We start from the raw sequence: 23739 nt of genomic DNA on the forward strand, positions 1-23739 counted from the left end.
ATAAATGTTGAAAAAGTAACCAGGTAAAATGTGACAAGGTTGACAGTTTTAAAGTTAATGTATCATTATTAGCATCCATCTCAATGTCAAATCAGTACAAAGTGTGTTTTATTCTGATAATATGCAATGAATGCTGATGTTTCACCACATATCCAGTTTACAATGATTACTTGTCATCACGGTAATTTTGATGGCTATTTAAAATCATCCACTACTGATAAACAAAATGTAACATAAAATGATAAAAAGACAACATGTGCTTATAATGTATTTTTTAATCTATGGATATGTAAATCGTTGTAATAAAGGAAGGTTACAAGGGAAAGAGAATAGTAACAAGGTTAACAATATATATATATATATATTAATGTAAAACAGAAACAGAGCAAAAAGGCAACATGGACAATGTAAAAATAAATTAAATAAAATAAAAACAAACTACAAAAATAAAAATCTATTAGATTTGTGTAAAAACTGAAAATACTGAAAGTTGCTGTCTGTTTTGTATTGGTAAAGTCATTGTTTAAATGTGTGTAATTACCCTGACAGTTCTTAAGTTAATTTATATACTAATTAAATAACTTTAAAATTGATAAGCAACATCATAATCGGTTTCAAACTAGTTTTCACTGAACTTTGACCATGCAAACACTGTTTGAACATCTCAGTCCGTGCGTAAGACTTTATAAACACAGCAACAGTATAACCTGATGTAGTCTGTATTTCATTTAATCAAAACATCCCACTAATGTGACATCCAGACCCCCGATACAATGAACAAACATAGTTTCTATTTCAAAGTTACCCACGCGATTCCCCATCAGCAAACTGAGCTCAACAGCATTGTGCAACTGCAACATGTTTCCACAACTCAGCAAAATGATCCATCTTACCTTCTGTCAGCCATGTTCCTCACATTGTTTGGACTAATGGAAGTGAAAGCAGTGAGATGTGTCCTCTGGCAGAAACTGCGCAGACTGCACTGAGACTGTGAATGTGGAGTTCAGGCTTTCTGTCCCGCAGGAGTTTGAGGCAGACAGTGGAGTGGGTTATTCCCCCGCCCTCTTCAGCAAGGGCCATGCATGCTCGAGTAATCTGATCTCCACCGCAGCCTGCTGGAGTTTCACTGAGGCGGAATGAGCGAGTTTGACGCGTGGCGCCATCTGCTGGCGAGTATCGGTAGTACAGGCTGCCCGCTTTGTCACTATGGCGCTGAATACAAAATAACAAAGGTTTTATTTATTTCTATATCACAATTCAGATTTTTTTTCTCTCGCAGTTTTGACGTTACATCTCGCAATTCTGACCTTTTCCCCTCAGAATTGTGATATAAACTAAACTAAATATAAACGGGCAATTGTGAGAAATTCACAAATCAGAAATGCGAGATTTAAACTCGCAATTGCGAGTTATAAAGTCAGAATTGTGAGATTAGGCATGGGCCGGTATGAGATTTTGACGGTATGATAACTTTAAGCAAAAATATCACGGTTTCACGGTATCACGGTATTGTCGTTACAGCTCTAAAATGTGTTCTTTTTAAATGACGGGGTAAAAAAAAACAAAAAACACTGAACACAATATATTTAGTTTTTGAGCAACATACAGAATATTGGGAACAGTAGAATTTGTTTATTTTTCTTTGATTTGTTTCCTAAAAAGATGAAAAATATAGACTGACGTCTTTATCTAACCTAAATCTGTAATTACAGTTATTTAATTTTAGTTATATAATTCCTATACATATCATTTATATCATTTCATATCATTTAGTTATATAATTTCATATACATCATTTGAATTAATAATAACCCAATTTGAAGCAAAAACAGAATGTTCTGACTAGCGTTGTGAAATTATGCTGCATGCCTGAATGAAGCGAACAGAAGAAGCTCTGAATGAGACGCAGATTCACTCTCTGACAGCAGGAGGCGCTTCTGGAACAGCAGATACAGTCTTTCCTTAGTTACCGCTGTTAACACAGCAGCACTGCGCTGAAACACTGCTTTAAATGAACTATACAGAGATGAGATTAAAAGAAAATACCACGTAAACTTTTCTGAAGACAGTCAGTTCCCCTCAGAAACACATTCATATAAACCCCCAAATCAATATTGAGGATTAGTTCGTGCATCATGAACAGTGAGTGATCTGCCTGCTACAGTATTTTTCTCTGCTGCTTTCTGTGGATGTGTGCGCTCAGAAAACTGTATCAGAAGTTTAAACCGACTATCTTTAAAACGCATGCAAATAAGCTTTAAGCGCGACAGACATGATAATCAAAACCAAACTGATGTTTTGGCACTGGTGGAGCATCCAAGGCACGAGCTATAAAAAAGGGGGCGGGGAGAAGCAGCTCATTTGCTTTTGAAGATACATCCATTTCCACTTCCAGTCCTCCACTCAAAATGGGCATTTTCAAAATGATATAATAAATGATCTGTGGGGTATTATGAGCCGAAACTTCACAGGCACATTCTGGGGACACCTGAGACTTATATTTCATATATGTAATAGACATAATATGTCCCCTTTAAACATAACCCTGCATATCACAAGGTAACACATGGCACAAACTTGTTGGGAAAAAAGACCAATACAAAGTAATTTGGGCATTCAACACTTTATTCACAAAGTAATGAGCACTATCAAATGTTCACTGGTAAACCAAAACGAAAAATATAGGCATGATAAATCTATAGAACTTTACAAGACTTTGTTAAAACCATCTCATCTTTTTTTTTTTTAATTCCTATTCCAAAAAAAAGTGCCAAAGGAACATTTCTCCTTCTCTCCAAGTTGTCTCCTATCCTCCAGTTTATGCACAGTACATCTTTACAATAATTATGGTGGTATTTAAAACAACCATACACAATCTCAGACAAAACTGCTTTTAGTACAGCCACGAGAGGTGAGGGGTGGATGTTGTACATTGATATGAAATATGTGAACACAATGACCTGTGCTGATGAAGTATCCCAGAGTAAGTGGACTGATCAGGGATCAGATTATTACCCTCTTGAACAATAGAATCACAATCATCAAAGAACCAAACTGATCTCAAAACAGGGATGGATGAAATACATCAGGAAGGTGGATTAATAATTTAAAAAATCTTAGATATGTCACCATAACAAACTGAATATGTGTATTAAAGAACTGTTAAAATATGCAGCATAAATAAACCTGAAGCTGGAGTGAAATCTTTATGTCTGGTGGTCAGTTTAGCTTCAAATGTGTAATAAAAATATCCTTTAACCATTTACATTGCAAACACATTAAAATACATACATCCATTTAATATTTTTGCTCTGATATTAGTAGCATTGTGTACAGCAAAGGTTTTAAGAACAAGCAAAGGTTACAAATATGACGTGGCATGTTCGGTACATCAAAATTTCGTTCTCAATCTGCTTGGGGAAACCATACAATTTTGTCAAATACAAATAATGACCGATACATCAAATTAACTGTTTTTCTTTCTTTTTTGTTTTTGTGGTTAGTTGGTTCAACTCATTATGCTGCAATAACAGCAAAGAAATTGTAAGAAATTTAGATTTTATTTCTATTGAACAAAAAAACTGTCCAATATTTAAGATTAAACGAAATAATACTATAACATACACTGGGAGCAACAAATGAAATCAGAATGCTCTCAAATTCACTTTTGACTTCAGATACAGCGTGTTCACACTCACACAGCACACAAACACACATTCGTCATTGATCTGTTTGAGGTTTTGTTCAGTGAAGGCTGTAAAAGTTATCGTCCCAAAAAGTGAGACACCCTCTGGAGACACCAAAATGAGAAAAGCAGCCATCAAGAATAATGGTGCAAAACCGGTTTCAAACTGAATCAAGTATGAACGGTCACAACAACTCAATCGTTGTGAAGTTTTACTGCTATGAATTTTAACCCCCAACCTTCCCAAATCCCATCAAAAAAAGATGAAAGAATAAAAATAGAGTAAATAATCTAAGTTAAAAGATAAAAATGTGCTCTGTTCAAAGCCTAGCCGATCTTATGGACAAGTTGGGAAAACAGTCCAACTGTAGACGGAAATGTCGCTGGGTGTCGCTGCGCTTCTGAGGCCAGTCCATAATGGAGCGAGGGAACATATGGGAGAAGAAAAACAAACCGAAGGACTGTACGCTGGCATTAAACAGCCTCTTTCTTCACTTCCATCAAATTTAGAAGTTTTCTGCGATGTCTCTCTGAGGAGGGACGGTATGAGAGAGGAACGTTACATGAGAGTCAAACCGTTTCCTGCAAAATGTCATTGCAGTCACAGTGGGCGGAGCTTAACCTTCCTGTCCGTCTCTGAACAAACTCCTCCTCTTCCTCCTCATCATCGTCCCTCCCTTCTATTTGTTTGTCCCCTTTCAGTTCTCCAAGAGGAGTGTCCCAGCCCGCAGGTCGCATGGGATGTGATGAAGGCGAAGGAGGAGAAGAAGAAGAGGGACGTTCCACTTGGTTTAGCCCCAAAACGTCTCTTAAGACCTCAGCGCCAGCTTCCTTCAATAAAAGAGCGGGCGTGGCCAGAGTGGTCAGGTAGATGGCTGAAGCGGATTGGCTGGAGGACACCAGGGCGTGGCCTCTTCCTGTTTGTCTGTCGTCAGGGCGGCGTGGAGAGTACGGTTGGTTGTCATTGCTGAGAAGCGTGAACATGTGGTCCACGGAGCGGCTGAAATGAGCCCAGTCCTCGAGGCTGAGGGTGAAGTTGAGTTTGAGATCGTAGGCGTGCTCATCAAGTCTGTACAAAGGTTCAAGTTCGGACCAGTTCGGCTCGCCGGGAAACATGTTGATGTCTTCCGGGACGCCCTCATTCCATGAGTTATCCTTCCCATCCTTCCCATATCTGTCCTCTGTGGGGGAACACGGCCAAAAATGTTAAACATTTTCGCCCAGCGACAAAACAATTTAAGGCACTCATTAAAAGTGGATGCATCAAAATAGAGATGGATGCTTGTGATTGGAAAATAAACTACAATAAAAAAAAAAAACCTGAAAAGGCTTGTGATGGTGAAGGAAGAACGTAAATGTTTCAGGTTTCAAATGAAATGAGGTGAAGATGATGGGGGGGCGTGTGATGGGAATCTTCCCTCGTGCTCAGAAACAAAACTGCTATTTTTCCAAACAGTTTCCATGCAGATAGACGCCTCTACAAACTAATGCTGTATCATGCAGGCCAGGCAGATGCATTCAAGAGAAAGGAAATTAAAGAGAGAGGGAGAGAACTGTGATTCAGACAAGGTAGTGGCTTGGTGGCATTGTATCCTACGGACGAGAAGCAGAATTATTATCCAAACTCACAGCGATTTGGAGACAGGCTTCCTCACTTTAGGCCATTTCCGGCGCTGAAACTGCCTAATGCGACAAGCAATGATAAGACAAACTGTTACCCCGCCCCCAAACTCAAGCATGTGATAGAGACACAGCCAATCAGAGAATTTAAAGGCTTTCACATTCACACAACACCCAAGGCTGAATACATGCAAGGCACAAAACAGGGCTAGAGAGAGGGAGACAAAACAAGAGAGGCAAAGACACCGAGACAGAGAGTACAGAATCTGAAGGAGAAGACATCTGATCTGTCAAGGAAGTAACTGGGAGTTTAAATGTTTGCAATTGGACCCACATACTGAGTGGGTGGGTTTGGTTGGTCATGAGGTTTATAAGAACTAACTAGCTTAGAAAAAGGTCCATATATTTACACTACCGATCACAAGTTTGAGTTGGTTTGATTTTTTAAATATTTTTTGAAAGAAGTCTCCTATGCTCACCAGGGCTCCATTTATTTGATCAAAAATTCAGGAAAAACAATAATATTGTGAAATATCATTACAATTGATATATTTTAGTATATGAATATATTTTAGAACGTATTAACTTTATTTTAACTTTATTCCTGTGATGCAAAGCTGAATTTATAGCTTCATTACTCCAGTCTTCAGTGTCACATGATCCTTCAGAAATCATATGCCAGACAGTTGTGCTGCTAAATATTATTTTGTGGAAACTTTTTTTTTTTTAACTGAAGAATAAAGCTCAAAAGAACAACATGTATTTGGAATAGAAATCTTAATAATGCATCCTTGCTAAATAAAATTATATATAATATATATAAGTCCTACTGACGGTAGTGTGATATTAATAATCAATCCTTTATGTGATAATACATTTATCCCTAGGCTGGTCATTTATTAATCATATATGGTCTTCCATTCTCTTGAAATCCATTTTGCATGCATAAATTGTTAGATTTAGACTTAGTTATTGTTTAATTGTATTATTTTTGTTGTTGTTGATTATGTTTTTCTGTTGGAACAGGCAGACTGTACTTAATACTTCTTTCTCAGTTTGTGAAAATGACAGAGATTGTTATTGCTTTTACTGATTAATCAGTGCCACCAGTTAACAATTTCAGTTTTTTTCTTTCTCCATTTCTTGTACATAATTCACATTTTGAAAATAACAATACTATAAATCATCAGTGTGTTGTTCACTGAAAAAAATGATACTACATTTTTTTAAAGGTAAGTGGTTGCAAACAATTTTTTTTGAACTACATTAAAAAAAATGTTGAGAGTCAGTCAACTAAATTGGTTTATTTAAATGTAGCTAAAATAAACTGATTGCAACCACTTACCTTAAAAAAAGGGTAAATTTAATGAATATTTTTTTTCAGTGTAGGGAATTATTGATTTGATTAAATAATCATTAAATATAACAGTTATTACCTTTGTTTTATAGTATGTGGAAAATGTTCCTTCATATTATTGATTTAAAAAAAAAAAATTATAGTCAGATTAATTCTTCAATGTGTTCCCACCTTAATTATCAGTATCTGCAAAATGTATCTGCCAATCTCTAAAAACAAGCAAAAGTTGTGTTTACAGGAAAACCCTTACAATTAAAGTATGTGGCGCAAAGACAGGATACTCTGTGCTCAGTAACTTACACATAATAAATATAAGGATAACAGAAAGAGACTTTACATGCAGAATACCTACAGCATAGTAACTGGAAGTTCATCCACCTAGAGTAATAGTCTCTTCATTAAAGGGTGTTTTAGACAGCTGTATAACTCAAATAAGGCAGTTCTGTACAGAGGAATTAATATAATTGCTTTTAGAGATACCAGAATATCTAATCAAACATACCTGATTCAGGTCATCAGCTCACTAGTAGAGACTTCAAGACCCGAAATTGGTGTGTCAGAGAAAGGAGACATGCAAAACGTGCAGTGTTGGGGTGCCTCCAGGACCAGGGTTGGGAACCGCTGCATTATAGTATACTAGATTTTCATTTTTACAAACTGAAGAATGAGTCATTATTATGACTATAGAGTAGAACTTTTATTTAACCTGAAACATTCCTTTAACAGCAAACTGACATCAAATCGGTTCTAGTCTCCGCGTCATCCTCTATGACAGAATGTCTTCTCCTTGATTTCACATTGAGGAGTGAATTCCTGTGATGCCTTTAGGTGTGTGTGATGTGCATCAGACTATTCAACATTCATTTAAGCTCCAAGCTGTCTACAACAGAACTGCAGAAGTGGATTAGTATCTTCATCCAAAATACTCTCACAGTAGCTTTCTAGTCTACAACGGGGTTAAATTCATTTGGCAGTGATACCTGTATTCATCATAGCTGCTTCTCTCTTTACCCCCTGAAGAAGAGACAATATCATTAGTTAGAGAGTGTAAAAACAATATGATGTACAGCCCCATTAATGTTTAAGATCCTCACGGAAGCATCACTGGAAAAACAACTCTGGGCTTCTGTCCAAGGGTCATGTGGAAGGTCGCAGTGCCAAGATAAGATCATCCATTGTTGTGGATGGAATTGCAAGGGTCAGAATAAATGAGCTTGATAAAAGTCATCTTTTGGAAAATGATGAATCTGCAGGCTCAATATGCAGATGCAGAATATTAATGTTCATCTTAAGCTGATAAACTGCTATCCTGATCCCTTTCAGATGACTTTCATGCACAATAAAACCTCAACCAACTTTTTATGGCAAGCTCAATCTGTTCTGTAAAACTGCGTCAAAGTCAAACAATGCTAAATGTAAATACCAAACTGCAACTAACAATAAAGTCGTACACAGTTCGCAAAAGAAATAAGTTGATCAACTTTCAGAAGGAAGAAAAAGCAATTCCCATGCTTGTTAATATCAAAGATCAAGTGTCTAAGAAATATTTACAATAAAAATATACAATCTGTGGCGAAACTATTTAACACATAAGAAAATATGAGCTTGACTACAAAAAAAAAAAAAAAGTTTTTTTTTGCTGTTGATGCACTACTCTTCAAACATTTGGAGCCAGCAAGTTTTTTTGATTGAAAATTAAATTAAATTAAATTATATCTTGGCAGCTGAAAATACATTTTCAATACAAAAGTTTAAAACTTTTATTTTAAACTGTAATAATAAACTTCTTTCAAACCCATTAACTATCTTGTCAACCCCTATCTAAACAGTTGTGTATTTAAACAAAGAAAAAAAATCAACCTTTCTATGCATTTTTATTTGTATTTTATTATTATTCGTTTTGGTTTGTTGTTGTTGTTGTTGTTGTTTTTTATTATTATTATGATTTTGACCAAGCAGTTCATGCTAAAATAAATCACCTTTGTCCACAAACATTTTAAGTTTTCATTCTACGCTTGCATTTTAATGTGACCTTTTGAGAAATGTAATCAGATTGCAGGCACCGGTGAGTTCCTTTAACACGAGCTGTCCTTGAGTTCATTTCGAGTGAATCAATAAGAGACTCAATAAATGTGCCTCTTCTGTTTTTATCACTGGAATGATCACTTCCGCTAAAAACGAATTTCAGTCACGTCCGTGTGAGTTTGATGACTTTGAGAGCAAGGACTACATGTCAGATACAACTGAGGACATACCATCCTCAGACAGCATGCTGTGTGGCACATGTTTACCCTTCAGGACAGCAGCTCAGGAGGTGACGGTACGAGTTTCTGTTTGCATATAAAACAAGGAAGACAGGAAGCAAGGCAGGGCCAGGGATCAGGTGAGGATGATGATGATGAAGATGTGAAATTCCATGTTATCCTTTGCCTTGGTCCTTTCAGAGGGAAATGTATGTGTGTGTGTGTGTGTGTGTGTCTGGCACATGTATTAGTCAGTGTGTTGCCAGCTCTGGGCTGGATGCCTAGAAGAATGATGCAGCTGTGTGTATGTGTGTGTGTGTGTGTGTGCTGCGGAGGTATTTTCACCTATATGAGTGTGTGTGTGACTCACCGAAGTCGAGGCTGCGTGTGCGAGGGTTACACTGCTTGTGTCCCTTACAGCCCCTGAGCTCCATGAGCTGAACATGCAGCTGATTGAGAACATACCGGTCCAGTGTGTTCACTGCATTCACCAACTATACACACACAGAGAGATGCAACATAACACAGACATTAATATAACATTCATTTTTGGTGACATTTTTGACTAAATATTGTTGCAGTATAAAAAAGCATTTGAATTTCCAAGTTCTGTTACCATTTCAATACTTATTTTGCGAAAATGTTTTTGTTTTGTTTTTAATTTGTCAAAAATTGTGCCGTAATTTCTCCCACAGCAAAACAGTTTTGCCCCTAGTAAAGTGTTTTGTGTTCTTGTTGACTAATGTGACACCAGTAGACAACAGAAGATGAAAATGTCACATGATGAATGGAGGAAACAAACAAACAAAAAAAGTAAATACTACATATAAGCAGAATTATTTTATTTGTAATTGTTTTAGTTTAAACATGAAACATGAGCTACGAAATTAGCCTCGGCAAAACAAAAGAGTTTGCCATTTTAAAAGTTCAAAAGGCCATTCGCAAGAATGTTGTGATACAATAATCTGAGATGTAGTGTATATGACACTATGATTCAAATATTCACGAGAATACAGAAGAAGAAAAAAAAACAGAATTCTCATGAAATGAATGTATGTTCACTGTTGGACACTGTTAGTCAAAATAAACTAATGTGAGTGTGAAAAGTGTGTTTTAAGAAATTATTTCTGTTAATAATAATAATTTATTTTTCTTCATAATAATTAATAATCAACAATTAATTATTAATTAATATAATTAATAATTTCCTATTAATTTTCCACAGGGCAAAATGTGCCTATAGTTGAAGAAACACAAGTCATCCATCGATATTTGACTTGATGGTTGATGTCAGGCTATGATATGTTTGATCAATATTATTTTCCCCTGTCCATGTGGCCGTGATTAAGAAATTGTTTTCAGAGGCAGAATAAGCTATTACACTGTGAAGAATGATTCTGCTTTTTTTCTTTAAATAATGCACTGATGAATAGTGTACACTAAGAGTAGGACCATTTATTAGGAAAGTAAACATGGTCCATGGTGATTTGATGTTGTCTTTATATACAGCATGATCACTGACCTGATACGGATCCGTGTTGATGTCAAAGTACTCCAGAAATCCAGTGGCAAATTCACAGAACAGGAAGTTGTGTGTCTCATTAATGGTCCTCATGCACCAGTAGGTGTTATTATTGGCACTAGTGCACGCACAAAACGGCCCCACTGGAAACAAAGATGAAATCGTGTGAGACACATCAATGCAGTCAACACATTCTCACTCATAGCTCGTTACATATGAACGCTTGGTGTCACTTTTGAACAAATCTGGCCAAATCTGGCTCTTTTTTCAATGTGCAGGGAACCCCATTACTTCAACTGTTTGCCTTATGCATCAGATCCAGATGGATTTAATTCTTTGCATGCAGTTGTAAAAGCAATATTTTTTACAGTGTGTGTGTGTGTGTCTTACATGTCCAGAATGGAGCGGTCTGCCAGTGCTGGTTGTCGTGTGTGAAGCAGGTGAGGCCAGGCATGCTGCAGGTGTCATTGTTACGCAGGCGCTTCAGTAACTTCCTCAGCTTCTTCCTGCGCTTTTGTTCCAACAACAACCAGGCCTTCTTATCCTTCTCCTGTCCTTTCCTACAGAGACAGAGAGAATCATCAAAACCATAATCATGCATACATATGTATACATACACTCAGACACAAAAACCCACCTGAAGGGATGGACACCTCCTGCTTTGAATTTCCTCAGCTTACTCTTGTACTTGGATTTGTAACTAAAAGAGAAGAAAAATTAAGTGAGCCATCACCAAATAGGATTATAACCAGCATATATTAAAATAATTAATGCATAATAATGTATATAATGTACTGTATAAGTAATAATTTCTGTAACATACAGTATCTATTAATTACATATTACAATTTATATTTGATAACATTGTGTAATTCATTTCAATATATATATATATATTAATATTTAATATAAAATGTATTTTATTATGTATTTCATTTGTTGTATGGAATTATACATTACATTAAAGACATTCATTATTGATTTAAGTATTAAAAATTAAAGGATCATAATAGTTTAATGTAATTTATTGGAATTTAATGAATGATTATTAAAAATATGAATGAATCTGACAAATACAGAACACCTGTAAAGAGATAATAAGAGACAGATGTGACTCTCACTAGTATTTGTTGCAGTCGCACTCTTCAGGTCGAGCCTTTTTCAGGTGACCTCTGACCTCACGAAGGTTTTTAATCTTCGTCTGGAGTGTTTCGATCTGGGAAAAGAAAGGATAATGTACATAACGATATAACTTATGCAATATAAATGTACAGAATTAAAGTTGGAAGACTGGGAATATGATACATGAGTATTTTTTATAAATCTTTTTTGAGCTTACAGCTGGTCATTGTTTACTTTTTGTTCACAACTTTCTACTAAACATCCCCTTTTATATTACCATATATCAGAATTCATACAGATTTGAAACAAAATGCATGTGAGCAAATCATAAGTGTGTCATACTTCGTGGTCGATGTGGAGCTTGTGGTCCTTCCATGCTTGCAGCGATTTGTACAGACCAACGTCACATTTTACTGTATCATTGGCCAAAATGAAACATCTGAAACACACACACACACACACACACATTCTCTTTGATGCATATACTCCCTCTTTTGTCCGTCATGTGTCTCTATTGAAGCACACACACTCTCACTCCTCACCTGTGAGTGACTTTAATAGAGGAGGGCACAGTCAGGCTGTTGCTGGTCTGGCTGACTGCAGTGGGTCCCACACCACTGAACTCGTCCTCGTCTGCGGTGTTCTGCCCGACGCTGAGGTTTCTGGGGCCTGAGGGTCTGTATTCATGATCCAGGTCCACTGCGTACAGGTCTCCTCCCATCTCCATGGAAACAGCACGGGCAAAGCGGTTCCTGGAGTAGCTCTTCAGGGATTTCAGTTCTGTCAATCAAATGCAGGGCTTGCCATTATCACTTGTCAAGGACCAATTTTTTTTTTTCATATTAGATACTATATTAGATATAGAGACCTTTGTTTTTTTTTAATTGTCATGACATTTTTAGTATGTAAAGAAATTCTGCTCAAAGACCTGATTTGATTTGTTTCCAAAATTTTTTTTTTATATATATATATATATACACTGTATATATATATATATATATATATATTAACAAATCAAGTCAGAATTTGTTTACATATTAAAAATTTCATGACAATTCTGATCATATTAATTAGAAGTCCATTTTCTTTTACGCCCCACCTCCACTAGAGGGCAGCAGAGGCACAGAGAATAATTCAGCTAATGCCTCCTGCATGATTTTTTGGAGGACTTGTTGCTGCATGTGTTTGTAGCTCAGTATCTAGTCATACTCACTCTTTTTGGAGAACAGTTTATTCTTGGAGAAGGTGCTCAGTCTGTAGCTTGTGGGTTCACAATTGCAGCCTTGAGGCTCAGAGTTCACGCTGGCATCAGTGCTCATGCTCTGCAGATAAATCTGTGATTTGATGCTGGATACAGACGGCTTCCGCACTGCAGACAGACTGGCCATGCCTTTGCATTTAGACAACCTCAGCTTTCCTGTGGCGTCTTCAACACACTGCCACTTCTGCAGAAACACAGACAAAGAGGGACATCATGCAGTTTTACTCTCAAAGATGATTCATATACAGTAACAAAAGGTACGGTATTGCCACAGTTGCTTGGACGTGGTACCAGGGTAATATCATGATTTTTCTTTAAAGGTACCAAGATAATATTTTATCATACAAAAACATGATGCAAAAGTACAGTAGCATTACCATATGATACCATAGAAAGCCAGCTCTCTTGATGTGACTCAAGGCAAAATATCTTACGCGTTCTTATCAAATATTCTTAGCTCGGTCCTCTGTGACTGAACTGTATTTGACAGCGTCTGCTCACGAACACAATTTGTTTGACACCATCAACACCCATTAACTTTTCGCCGTGATGACTGTGTGCGTGGATGAGTGTGCTTATACGCCGGAAGTAACGGTGAAAATTAACCCCCCGCCTGGTGTCGGCATTTTTACTCAGCTGTAATTATCACAAATCCACCTCGTTAAAAGCCTCGTTAATGAGGAACATAAGTAACAGAGTGCTTAGGGCTGCACACTATCAGAGAGATGAGGGGAACATGCCTTTCTTTTTAGTCGTCTTTCTAGTGGCCTTGTAGGTAAAGACATGGCTGGTAAATGAAAGAAGCTATGAGGGCCAATCCAGCATTTTGTTCCAGGTGCTATTTTATATCACCACAAAATGTAGACTGTGTTATTGCACAGCTCTATATGTAAAGTTTGATATATATATAGTATATATCATATCCCACTTACCCGCATACATACAGTACACTCATGTAAATCTATATAGCAAATTTCAACTCCATGACTTTTATTTTTATTGCATAACGTAACAATATTATTGCCGAATATATAAAGTTGGATGTGCATAATATCCAAATTTATCTGCAGACATACATTATACTGCATACATACATCATGTAAAGTGCATATACTATATTGCAAAAACCAGCTCTAATCGGCTAAATGCAGATGTAAAGCATGATTTCTGTAAAACTACTTGTGTAACAATGTGTATTATGAAAATCGCTATACAAATAAATCTGAGTAAATGTACTGCACTAAAAAAAGATATATTTTCTCATAAAATAAATATTTTACAAAGTACTTTGGAATGTAAAATTGCTATAAAATCAAAGCCATGTATCTAACTCGGTTATGTTCCAAATTTGAAGTTGATATCACAAAAAAAAAAAAAAAGAGGTTCCTGTGAGATTTTAGGCGTTATATCAAAAATAGTCTCCGGGTGACACTCATACTCCATTTAACTTTTTGATGCATTTCCCTGTCAAAAAGTTATACATTTCTGTCACAGTATTACTTCTACCACAAAATAATCACCAAATATGGAACCTTGAGACTCCAAAAAGTTTTGATTATAAAATATTGTAGCAAATTTTGTAACATGGCACTTGACACTGCTCACTAGGGAGAGGAGCCCGCCAAAAGCATTTAAAGTATCATTTTCATAGTAACAAAATAGTTTTCACAAGATTAATTTTAAGTGTTTAAGCTTTCAAAATATATCTAATTTAGGATGATTAGCGTGACAGTTAAGAGGTTAAAGGGATATTTCACCCAAAAATGAAAATTCTGTCATTTACTCATCCTCATGTCAATCCAAACCTGTATGAATTTCTTTTTTCTGTTGTACACACAAGAAAATATTTTGAAAAATGTAACCAAAGAGTTGATGGTAGCCATTGACTTCCATAGTATGGAAAAAAATACAATGGAAGCAACATACCAGCAACTGTCTGGCTACCAACATTCTTTAAAATGAGGGTGAGAAATGATGACAGAATTTAATTTTGGGGTGAACTATCTCTTTAAGTAAATAAGGTGTTAAAACAATGCAGATAGCATGTGCACACAAACAACACTTTCGGTAGGTGCAATTTTCCCTTTTTCTTGGGTTGAAAGTTAGACGTTTTTCTTGCTTGCAAAAGTGTGAAGGTATGTAACGACAGACTGTTCCTTGATCAAAGCAGAAAAGCAGATGGACGAATAAAGCCTGACATAAAAAACGAAAGAAAGAGATGGAGAAAAGAGAAAGGGATGGAGAGAATAGGTAATGCAGGAACGGGCTGCAGGTCCCTGGAGGACTACAGTGGGCCAGTCTTGTTAGAGTGAAAGTGAGAGCATGAAATTTCAGGTGTCTGATCTGACAGCTCAGACGTCTCTCTGTTCTCACTTCTGTTTCATAAGATGGCTCACACACACACACACACACACACACACACACACTCACAGATACTTTACTTGTGAGGGTCTATACTGACAAAAAGTATGACCATGTCTATGGACATAGTGTAATGGCAAAATTATGGTTAAGTACCTTCAGTGTAGTACCTCTGTAATTACATACTGTACTAATGGTTATACGTTTGCAAAAAATAAGATTTATGAGAAAAATAATATGCTCAGCAAAGCTGCATTTATTTGATAAAAACAGTAATATCGTGAAATATAATTACAGTTTAAAATAACTATTTTCTATTGCAATATATTTTAGAATGTAATTTATTTCTACGCTGGCACAGGTCTTTAACACGCTGGTATTTGGGCAGGTAGTTTTCCTCCTGGGCCATATCCTTCCCATCATTCAACACTTTATGCAGCAGTTTTCTGTCACCAGAGATGAAGAGAAAAATCTCATGTTATCTGAATAAACAGACACTGACCTTTCACACCAAAAACCCAGAGCTCTCCGGCTGTTTTCACATTTAATTTGCGCTGACTCACCCTCTCTCCACCAGGAACGAGTCCCTCCACACTTTTCCTTTCTTGTTGAGCTGGAACCTGCAATTAGGAGAGACGGATGGAAATTGATCTACCGGCTTTGGTACTGATCACCTGGAACAGCAAATTGTCCAGAAATGGGCTGTTTCTCAGTGGACTCAAACGATGACTAAATGCAACAAGTTGAGGCTGAGATTGAAAAATAGTGAAAAAATCGTAATGCTGAAAAACTGAAACCCAGCCTGCAATTTAAAGTGTTTTTTCTTCCCCTCTACTATCCCTGATGAAAAACAGAAGGAGATGTGGAGGTGAGGAAACACAAGTGCTCTGTGCACCTCCTGACCTTCTCTGCAGATATGAGCTATCGATCGGTGCTCTCACACACCCTCTCTGATCTCCGCAGGAGTTTCTGCCAGATTTAGGAGTGTTCTGGCTGGCCTTTTCTCCTATTCAGACTCCTATTGTTAGTGGTACATGCTAAGGCATCATCAGTTCACAAACTCCAAAGCCAAAGTTATGCGTACTTTGCCCCATGCCATTTGTGTTTTGGACATGAATGATACTAAATTATGGGGTTTATTGAAAAGTGGTGTACTATTGGGTCATAATGATAATAATAATAAAAAAACGAGAAAAAAGGATAAATTCAATACTATTTTAAGTAGCAACAAACTGAGCTAGCCTTGCTTGTCATAGAAAGGTCAAATTATCTAATATTTATATGACTTACTGACGCTGACACAGCCATGAGGGTCCGCAGGGTCCTTGCTATGAAATCATTTATTGTTTTATGTTTTAAAGGGGGTCATATGATGCGATTTCAATTTTTTCTTTCTCTTTGGAGTGTTACAAGCTCTTGGTGCATAAAGAAGATTTGTAAAGTTGCAAAGACTAAAGTCTCAAACCCAAAGAGATATTCTTTATAAAAGTTAAGATTCAGCCACGCCCCCCTAAAATGGCTCGTTCTAACATGCCCCCACATGTCTACATCACTATGTGGAAATATTAGCATGATGCCACCCAAATGTGCATGCAAAGAAAGAAGGCATGGTTTCAGTAACCGCAGTAGTGGGCAATATGGCAAAAATATCACCACAATTTTTTTTTTTTCAAACAGGATCACGATTTATGTTCACTATTCTTTTTGATGTTGGTTTTTGCAAGTTAATTAGCAGCACAACAAAATTAATTTCCATGTTTAAGGAAATATAGCCCTACAACAAAGTATAAAAGAAGAAATAAAACGGTGGGTAATATGACTAAAATCATATTTCACTTTATTTCATTTCAATAATAATACAAAAACAGACACTGCACTGTCATAAAACATAGCTGTAAAGTCAGTTTGTGGAGACAGTTTAATCATTCACGATTTACTATCATCATATCACAAACGCTTATTATTAGTCATAATTAGGACCAGAATATCTTGGGGATAGGTTTATTCAACCACCTGGTAAACACCCAGAGACCCTAGCAACTGTTTTGAGATGCCCTCAAAACCCAACAAGAACACCTCAGCACGTGGAAGCTGATGAAATATAGAGGTCCTTGTTTAATTAGTGTCTATCTGAGCTGATTGAGAGCACAAGGGAAGTGCAAGCCCTCCATCTCCCTGCCAGTTATTTTTCCTGAAAGCCCCTCTTTCCTCCAGATTTCTTATTTCCTGTCCCCCCCCACCTCCTGCTGAGATATGCATCTCTTCCTCTCATCTGAAATAAAAGAGGTACGCGGGCTAGCGGAAGAGTGCAGAGATGAGATTTCAGCAGGTGTCATGGTGATGAGGGGGGCTCTGTGCCAGTAGGATGCCTGGCAGACCGCCATCTGCTGCCACTCAATGACAATGAAGTGAGGCGAGGTGCTGTTCAAACTGCTCTGAATGCAATGTGTCATTATCCTCAGGAACCTCAGCATTACAAACTGATCAAGTAATACAGTGAACTAACTAGTGCTGTCCACTCTTAAAAATAAAGGTTCCAAAAGGGTGTTTTTGATGTGATGCACCATAATTAAGAACCATATTCGGTTCCCCAAAGAACCTTTCAGTGAACAGTTCCTAAAAGAACCATTTTGAAGAACATTTGTGACCCTGGAGCACAAAACCAGTCTTAAGTCGCTGGGGTATATTTGTAGCAATAGCCAAAAATACATTGTATGGATCAAAATTATCGATTTTTCTTTTATGCCAAAAATCAGTAGGATATTTTTTCGACTATAAAGAACCTTTTCTGCATTTGAAAGGTTCCATGGATGTTTGAGGGTCTTCATAGAACCATTGATGCCAATAAAGAACCTTTATTTTTAAGTGTTGATTCTGCACTGAGAAATATAACACTGAGGAGCGAATTTATTAAGCAGCCGTGCAACTTTTGCATGTGCTAACCAAGCGGCAACATCCCGCTCTCTCTCGTGAAGCCAACACGGAAGTGACTTAAACTGTAATTTGTCAACTGGCCGTTAGACGCTGGCTGCAAAAGGGAGTCAATCCCATAGACCCCCCACGTTAAAATGCCCAACTTTACAGCAGAAAAAAACGTTTACAGCCTGGTTCAAAAAATGATTTTGGTCTATATAGCTAATTTTGCCCTTCATGACAACTGTGAGGGGGGTGAATTTTTTTATAACTCATCCGTTAAAATTATATTAAGCCTTAAAGTTCTGCATAATTAAGGACATGGCCACTTGAGTGACAGGTGGATTGCCGCTGCTGTCACCACCGTCGAGCTAGGTGGGCGTGGTTTCAGCAACCAGCTCCCGCCTCTTTGCCCATCTTCGATTATCCGGGAGTGACGCACGGTGACATGCTGCCAAGATGGCGACGGCCGCCTCCACCCACTTTTGAGCTTTAAAAACACTCTTCAGGAACCTACGGGTGACGTCACGGACACTATGTCCATGTTTTTATACAGTCTATGCTGCTAACCTGCGTTTTACTCACAAACCACCCTCAATCCAGTTCACCCAGGTGCCAAATGTGCTGAAACGGCAATGTGCTGTGGGGATTTACAGTAAATTACATTTCTGTCATTCCTTTCAACACAAACACACCTCCTTCATATGTAAATTAGGTTAATTATAGATTGCCTCTTGTTCAAAAAAGGCATTGTACTGTTCATATAAAGGATCATATAAAAGAAAAAAGATGGTCAGTTGCATTGTGATTTTCTTTTCAGTGATTCTAGATGTTTTGAAGCTTTATTTAATTAGTTGACAATTACCTAACATTCAATTGTTTTCATTTATTGGTCATTTGTATTTGTTTTAAAAAAGTGCTTAGAATTAAGGCATTAAACGTATAAATGAAATATAATTGAAATAAAATGAAAAGATCAAGAATAATTTCGACTAAAATCACAAATCATTTTGGAATTGAATCGTGAGGTTCCTAAATATTCACACCCCTAGTAAAAGACATTTTTGACTGATCACGGCAGGAATTATTCATCAAATGATGATAAAATGAAGGAAAACAGATAGATATGGTTGGTGAATTCGCCCCTTAATATACCAAACTTCTTTAATAAATATCTCTGGATATTTGTCATGCCAATACACACCAATTTTGACTTTTTTATTCTGCTGATGTAACCAAGGAAGCCCAGGCAGTGAATAATAGTATTGATCAATAAACTCACGTAGCACGTCCACTGTCCACAATCCAGTCAAGTGGACAAAATTAACAAGCACCGTATATTATTTCCCCTTCCTTTTCAGAAATACTCAACATAACAAAAAAAAAACCTGGCAGACTTCAGGAGACATCCTCACCTGTTCATCATGCGGTCTGTGTCCAGGAGCTTGAGGATGGACTTGCCGTCCATGTCTGGGGGAACGTCCATCCCTGCGATGTCCAGGATGGTGGGTGCCAAGTCTATGTTCAACACGATGTGGGGGTTGCTATGGAAACAGAAGAGGGGGGTCGCCATTTGACATAATGGTCAGAAACCAGACGAGCAGCACGTGAACACTGAATGATAATAAGATACAGACGGTGAGAGAAATAGAATATTTTGTAACAGTTTTTATTTTATATTATATTCTTCTTTTTCTGAAAATTGTTTTGATTTTTTCTTTTTTTTCAAAGTACTTTTAATTTTTGTAAAGCTCTTTGAGATGCAACTTTTAAAGGCCCTATATAAAGTCAAGTTTATTATTATTATTATCATCATCATCTTTTTAGCTGTTTTAGTTTATTTTAAAGCTTGTTTTGTCCTATTTTGAATCATCTTGTGGCCCCCTTGTAAGTGTGCTGAGGCCCCTGGTTGAGAAGAACTGAGCTAACAGAGAATTCTATTATAAACCTCTTTGCCTGACACATTAAACATTCACCTTCTGATGCTGAAGAACACATCAAACCCCATCAACGTGCCTAACTGTAGCTGCTCATTTTGATTTAAAAAATGATTCAAAACTGATGAGTGTCAATTTTAACTGACCATTTCAAATCCTGTGAAGTCAGTGGACTGAAACTCAGTGGAGATTAATCCGATCACATCCGCTCAGTTTTCAAAAAGTAAATTAGGCTCATCTCTCTCTCTCTCTCTCTCTCTCTCTCTCTCTCTCTCTCTCTCTCTCTTTTTTTATTGCCTGAAGGCTCATCTGATGTTGAACTGGCCCCAGCTGTGCCTTTCTCACCCCGAGTCTCCAGCCAAACTCTTTATCCTCTTTTCTGTGCCTTTCATTCACAGTAAAAATCTTGTGGTCTTCACATGAGTAGTCTTTACTACTGTTAATCAGCTTTTCTGAGAAAGAGAGAAGCCAGATCACACAGCAGTGGTAAACCAGACTAGTGACTAATGATATTAAATGCTGATGAGCGAAAGAGTGCTCCGGTGGGGATGCAGGTTCAAATATGGCCTGCAACATGTGCTGATTTCATTCTCTCTCTCTTTGGACATTGGACATTGGAAAGTCATTAAAACCCCATAAATCAAATTTAGACCTCATTTAAGAGTAACTTTGGCCTCTGTACAAAAACCATTACCATAACAAAGATGAATTACTATAGACATAAATGTTATATAAAATTATCTAATTATATATGTTACTAAATATATACTTTTTTGGGAAATAATATTTTAAGAGCTTTAATTTTGAGATTATATTATATAAAAATGTTGTATTGATATAAATAAATATATGAATAAATATAAATATAGACTTATCATGGTACTACCATCTAAAACCACTATGCTTTTTTGAGGGTTGTCTTTGGCTCGTCTCTTGGATGGCGTCATGGCATACACACTCACATGCCTCCTGCCTCCACATTTGGGCCGCGGATGTAAAAGGGAACTCTGATGTCAAACTCATAGGGCATGGATTTCCCCTTGACCAGGCCGAACTGACCGATGTGGTATCCGTGGTCAGCCGTGTAGATCACAAATGTGTTGTCCAGCTCCCCAGTGTCCACCAACATGTTGTATATCTGCATTCAGACAGAAGAAACATAACAATGGCAGAATAAATTATAAGGAACAACAGCCTTTTTGTGGTTGCGGTCAAACAAAAATTCTGGAGAAAAAACAGACAAAAGCATCATGGGACTTTTTAGTGTGAATCCAAGAGAATTTGAATGTTATATGTGCCTGGCTTGATGAAATTTCATTTTCTTGAGCAAGAACTGTACATTTACTTACATGAATGAATGACTGAATGGATGGATGGATGAATGGATGAATGAATAAATGGATGAATGGATGAATGGATGGATGGATGGATGAATGAATGAATAAATGGGTGGATGGATGGATGGATGGATATATGGATGAATGAATGGATGGATGGATGGATGGATATATGGATGGATGAATGAATGGATGGATGGATGGATGGATGGATGAATGAATGAATGAATGGATAGATGAATGAATGAATGGGTAGATGGATGGATGGATGAATGAATGGATAGATGGATGAATGGATGGATGAATGAATGAATGAATGAATGGATGGATGAATGAATGGATGGATGGATGGATGGATGGATGGATGAATGAATGAATGGATAGATGAATGAATGAATGGGTAGATGGATGGATGGATGAATGAATGGATAAATGGATGGATGAATGAATGAATGAATGGATGGATGAATGAATGGATGAATGAATGGATGGATGATAAATGGATGGATGAATGGATGGATGGATGGATGAATGGATGAATGAAAGAATGGATGAATGAATGAATGAATGAATGGATGGATGGATGGATGAATTAATTAATTAATGTGAAATGGACCACTGCACTCAGTGTTACTGTTCACTGAAACAATTAAAAATAATTTTGTTAATTGAAATTAAGCTGAAATAAAATATCAAATATTAGATGAAAATATTGCCTAGGCAACTAACTGAAATAAAAAAAGTACTAAAATTATAAAAAAATTTAATAAAAATAGACAATTAAAAATAAATAAATTACAGTATTTAAAAATATATATATTTTAAAAAGACAAAAACTATAAAATAATAAAATGATAAAAACACAAAAAACAACTAAAACTTTAAACTGAAAATATTAAAATACAAGCTTATTCAGAACATTAATACTGTAAATACCATAACAAAACATAATTAATATTAAAACATCAATGATTGCAATATCACGTACCGTAGTACTTTAATATTGTTTAAAGTGCCTTAAAGTGTTAGAAAATGTAGAAAAGTGTTAGAATTATTCAGTACCATGGAATATATGGAGTAAAGGTAGGAAATGTCTTAGGAACATGATTCATACATCAAAATAAAAAAATAAAAAAATAAAATATATAAAAATATAAAATTTAAAAAATATTGGCATTTTGGCAAATATTTGCATAACATGTATAACTGATGTACCTTCTCCACACTATCATCCACAGACAGCAGGGTTTGCAGTCTCTTGCGCTGCAGTACGTTGGTGAACTCCATGTGAATGGGCTTCATGGGGCCGGTGTAGCGCATAATCCAGTGTTTGTCTGGATTAGGGGCGTAGTTATAACTGGGTGTTCTGAATGGAGAAGAAAAGAGTCACTGTCAGTAGACCTGCTGAAGCATAACTGAGGGAAATCGAGAGAGTTTTCAGAGCGTTTCGAGACACTGTTTGTCGACTCTGTTCTGCCATGTGAATGGGCTTCATGGGGCCGGTGTAGCGCATAATCCAGTGTTTGTCTGGATTAGGGGCGTAGTTATAACTGGGTGTTCTGAATGGAGAAGAAAAGAGTCACTGTCAGTAGACCTGCTGAAGCATAACTGAGGGAAATCGAGAGAGTTTTCAGAGCGTTTCGAGACACTGTTTGTCGACTCTGTTCTACTGATGTCGGAGGAAAGCACACAGACAGATTTTGACAGCTGGGATGTGTCTGCGTGAATGTGTGAAGGTGCGTCTGTGTGTGTTTGCATGGTCAGAATTACAAATGACAGCAATCGACTGTGTGCTTTCTCTCCCGTCTCCTCAGAAATGACACATTGGAATTTTACAGTCTCATGGTTTCTCAGGCGCTGACTGACAGACTGACATTCTGTGAATGTAATGGTTGTTCAACCATTATTCAGGGATAAAAAGAGAGAGAAGTGTTTGTAGCTCCTCCTGCTCGCTCCTGTGACAGGTGTGAGAGGCCTATTAGAAACAAACAGCACTTTCACTCCATGCCTTTACAGTTGTGATTAAAAGCCCCCAGCTCTGTTGCTTACTGCCATTACTTAAAGTCCTTCTAGACTCAATTAATGACAATTAACAATTAATTCTAGTCTGGTAGTCTAATAAGAAATATAGAGCATAGCCTACACACAAATATTAGTTTGATGTGTAATATTTTTTCTACAGACAAATCAATGTGAGCCTCATCGCACTTACCTGCTGCCTGGCCTTGTTTTGAGGGTGCCGTATATTTAAACTGATAGCAAATTAGCGACAACAAAGGACAATGTAACTCTCTGTCTCTATTTAGTTTATCTATTTCTGTACTGGGACCTGAAAAAATGTGTACTGCTGTTCCTTTGACACTTGTTTCTTTTCCTTTTTT

At 37.0% G+C, this 23739-nt stretch overlaps 2 protein-coding genes across 2 annotated transcripts in view; both read right to left on the reverse strand.

Annotated features, from left to right (window-relative positions):
* The window catches only part of LOC107551514 (rho GTPase-activating protein 39-like), a 36385-nt gene extending 35335 nt beyond the window's left edge, over positions 1-1050 (reverse strand). The window contains exon 1 of the mRNA XM_016233128.1: positions 894-1050. Within this exon, the coding sequence (XP_016088614.1) occupies positions 894-907 (14 nt within the window). The 5' untranslated portion in view covers positions 908-1050. The remainder of the gene's footprint in view (positions 1-893) is intronic.
* A 1698-nt stretch (positions 1051-2748) lies between these two features.
* Positions 2749-23739, reverse strand: part of LOC107551524 (extracellular sulfatase Sulf-2-like) — a 42732-nt gene continuing 21741 nt past the window's right edge. The window contains 14 exon segments of the mRNA XM_016233138.1: positions 2749-4866; positions 9276-9399; positions 10428-10570; positions 10818-10987; positions 11065-11127; positions 11549-11643; positions 11892-11988; positions 12092-12329; positions 12763-13034; positions 15480-15617; positions 15735-15791; positions 19500-19628; positions 20984-21159; positions 22574-22724. Of these exon segments, the coding sequence (XP_016088624.1) occupies positions 4256-4866; positions 9276-9399; positions 10428-10570; positions 10818-10987; positions 11065-11127; positions 11549-11643; positions 11892-11988; positions 12092-12329; positions 12763-13034; positions 15480-15617; positions 15735-15791; positions 19500-19628; positions 20984-21159; positions 22574-22724 (2464 nt within the window). The 3' untranslated portion in view covers positions 2749-4255.

The sequence above is a fragment of the Sinocyclocheilus grahami genome, unplaced genomic scaffold (assembly GCF_001515645.1).
Source record: "Sinocyclocheilus grahami isolate Dianchi unplaced genomic scaffold, SAMN03320097.WGS_v1.1 scaffold426.1, whole genome shotgun sequence".
NCBI classification, from domain to species: Eukaryota; Metazoa; Chordata; class Actinopteri; order Cypriniformes; family Cyprinidae; genus Sinocyclocheilus; species Sinocyclocheilus grahami.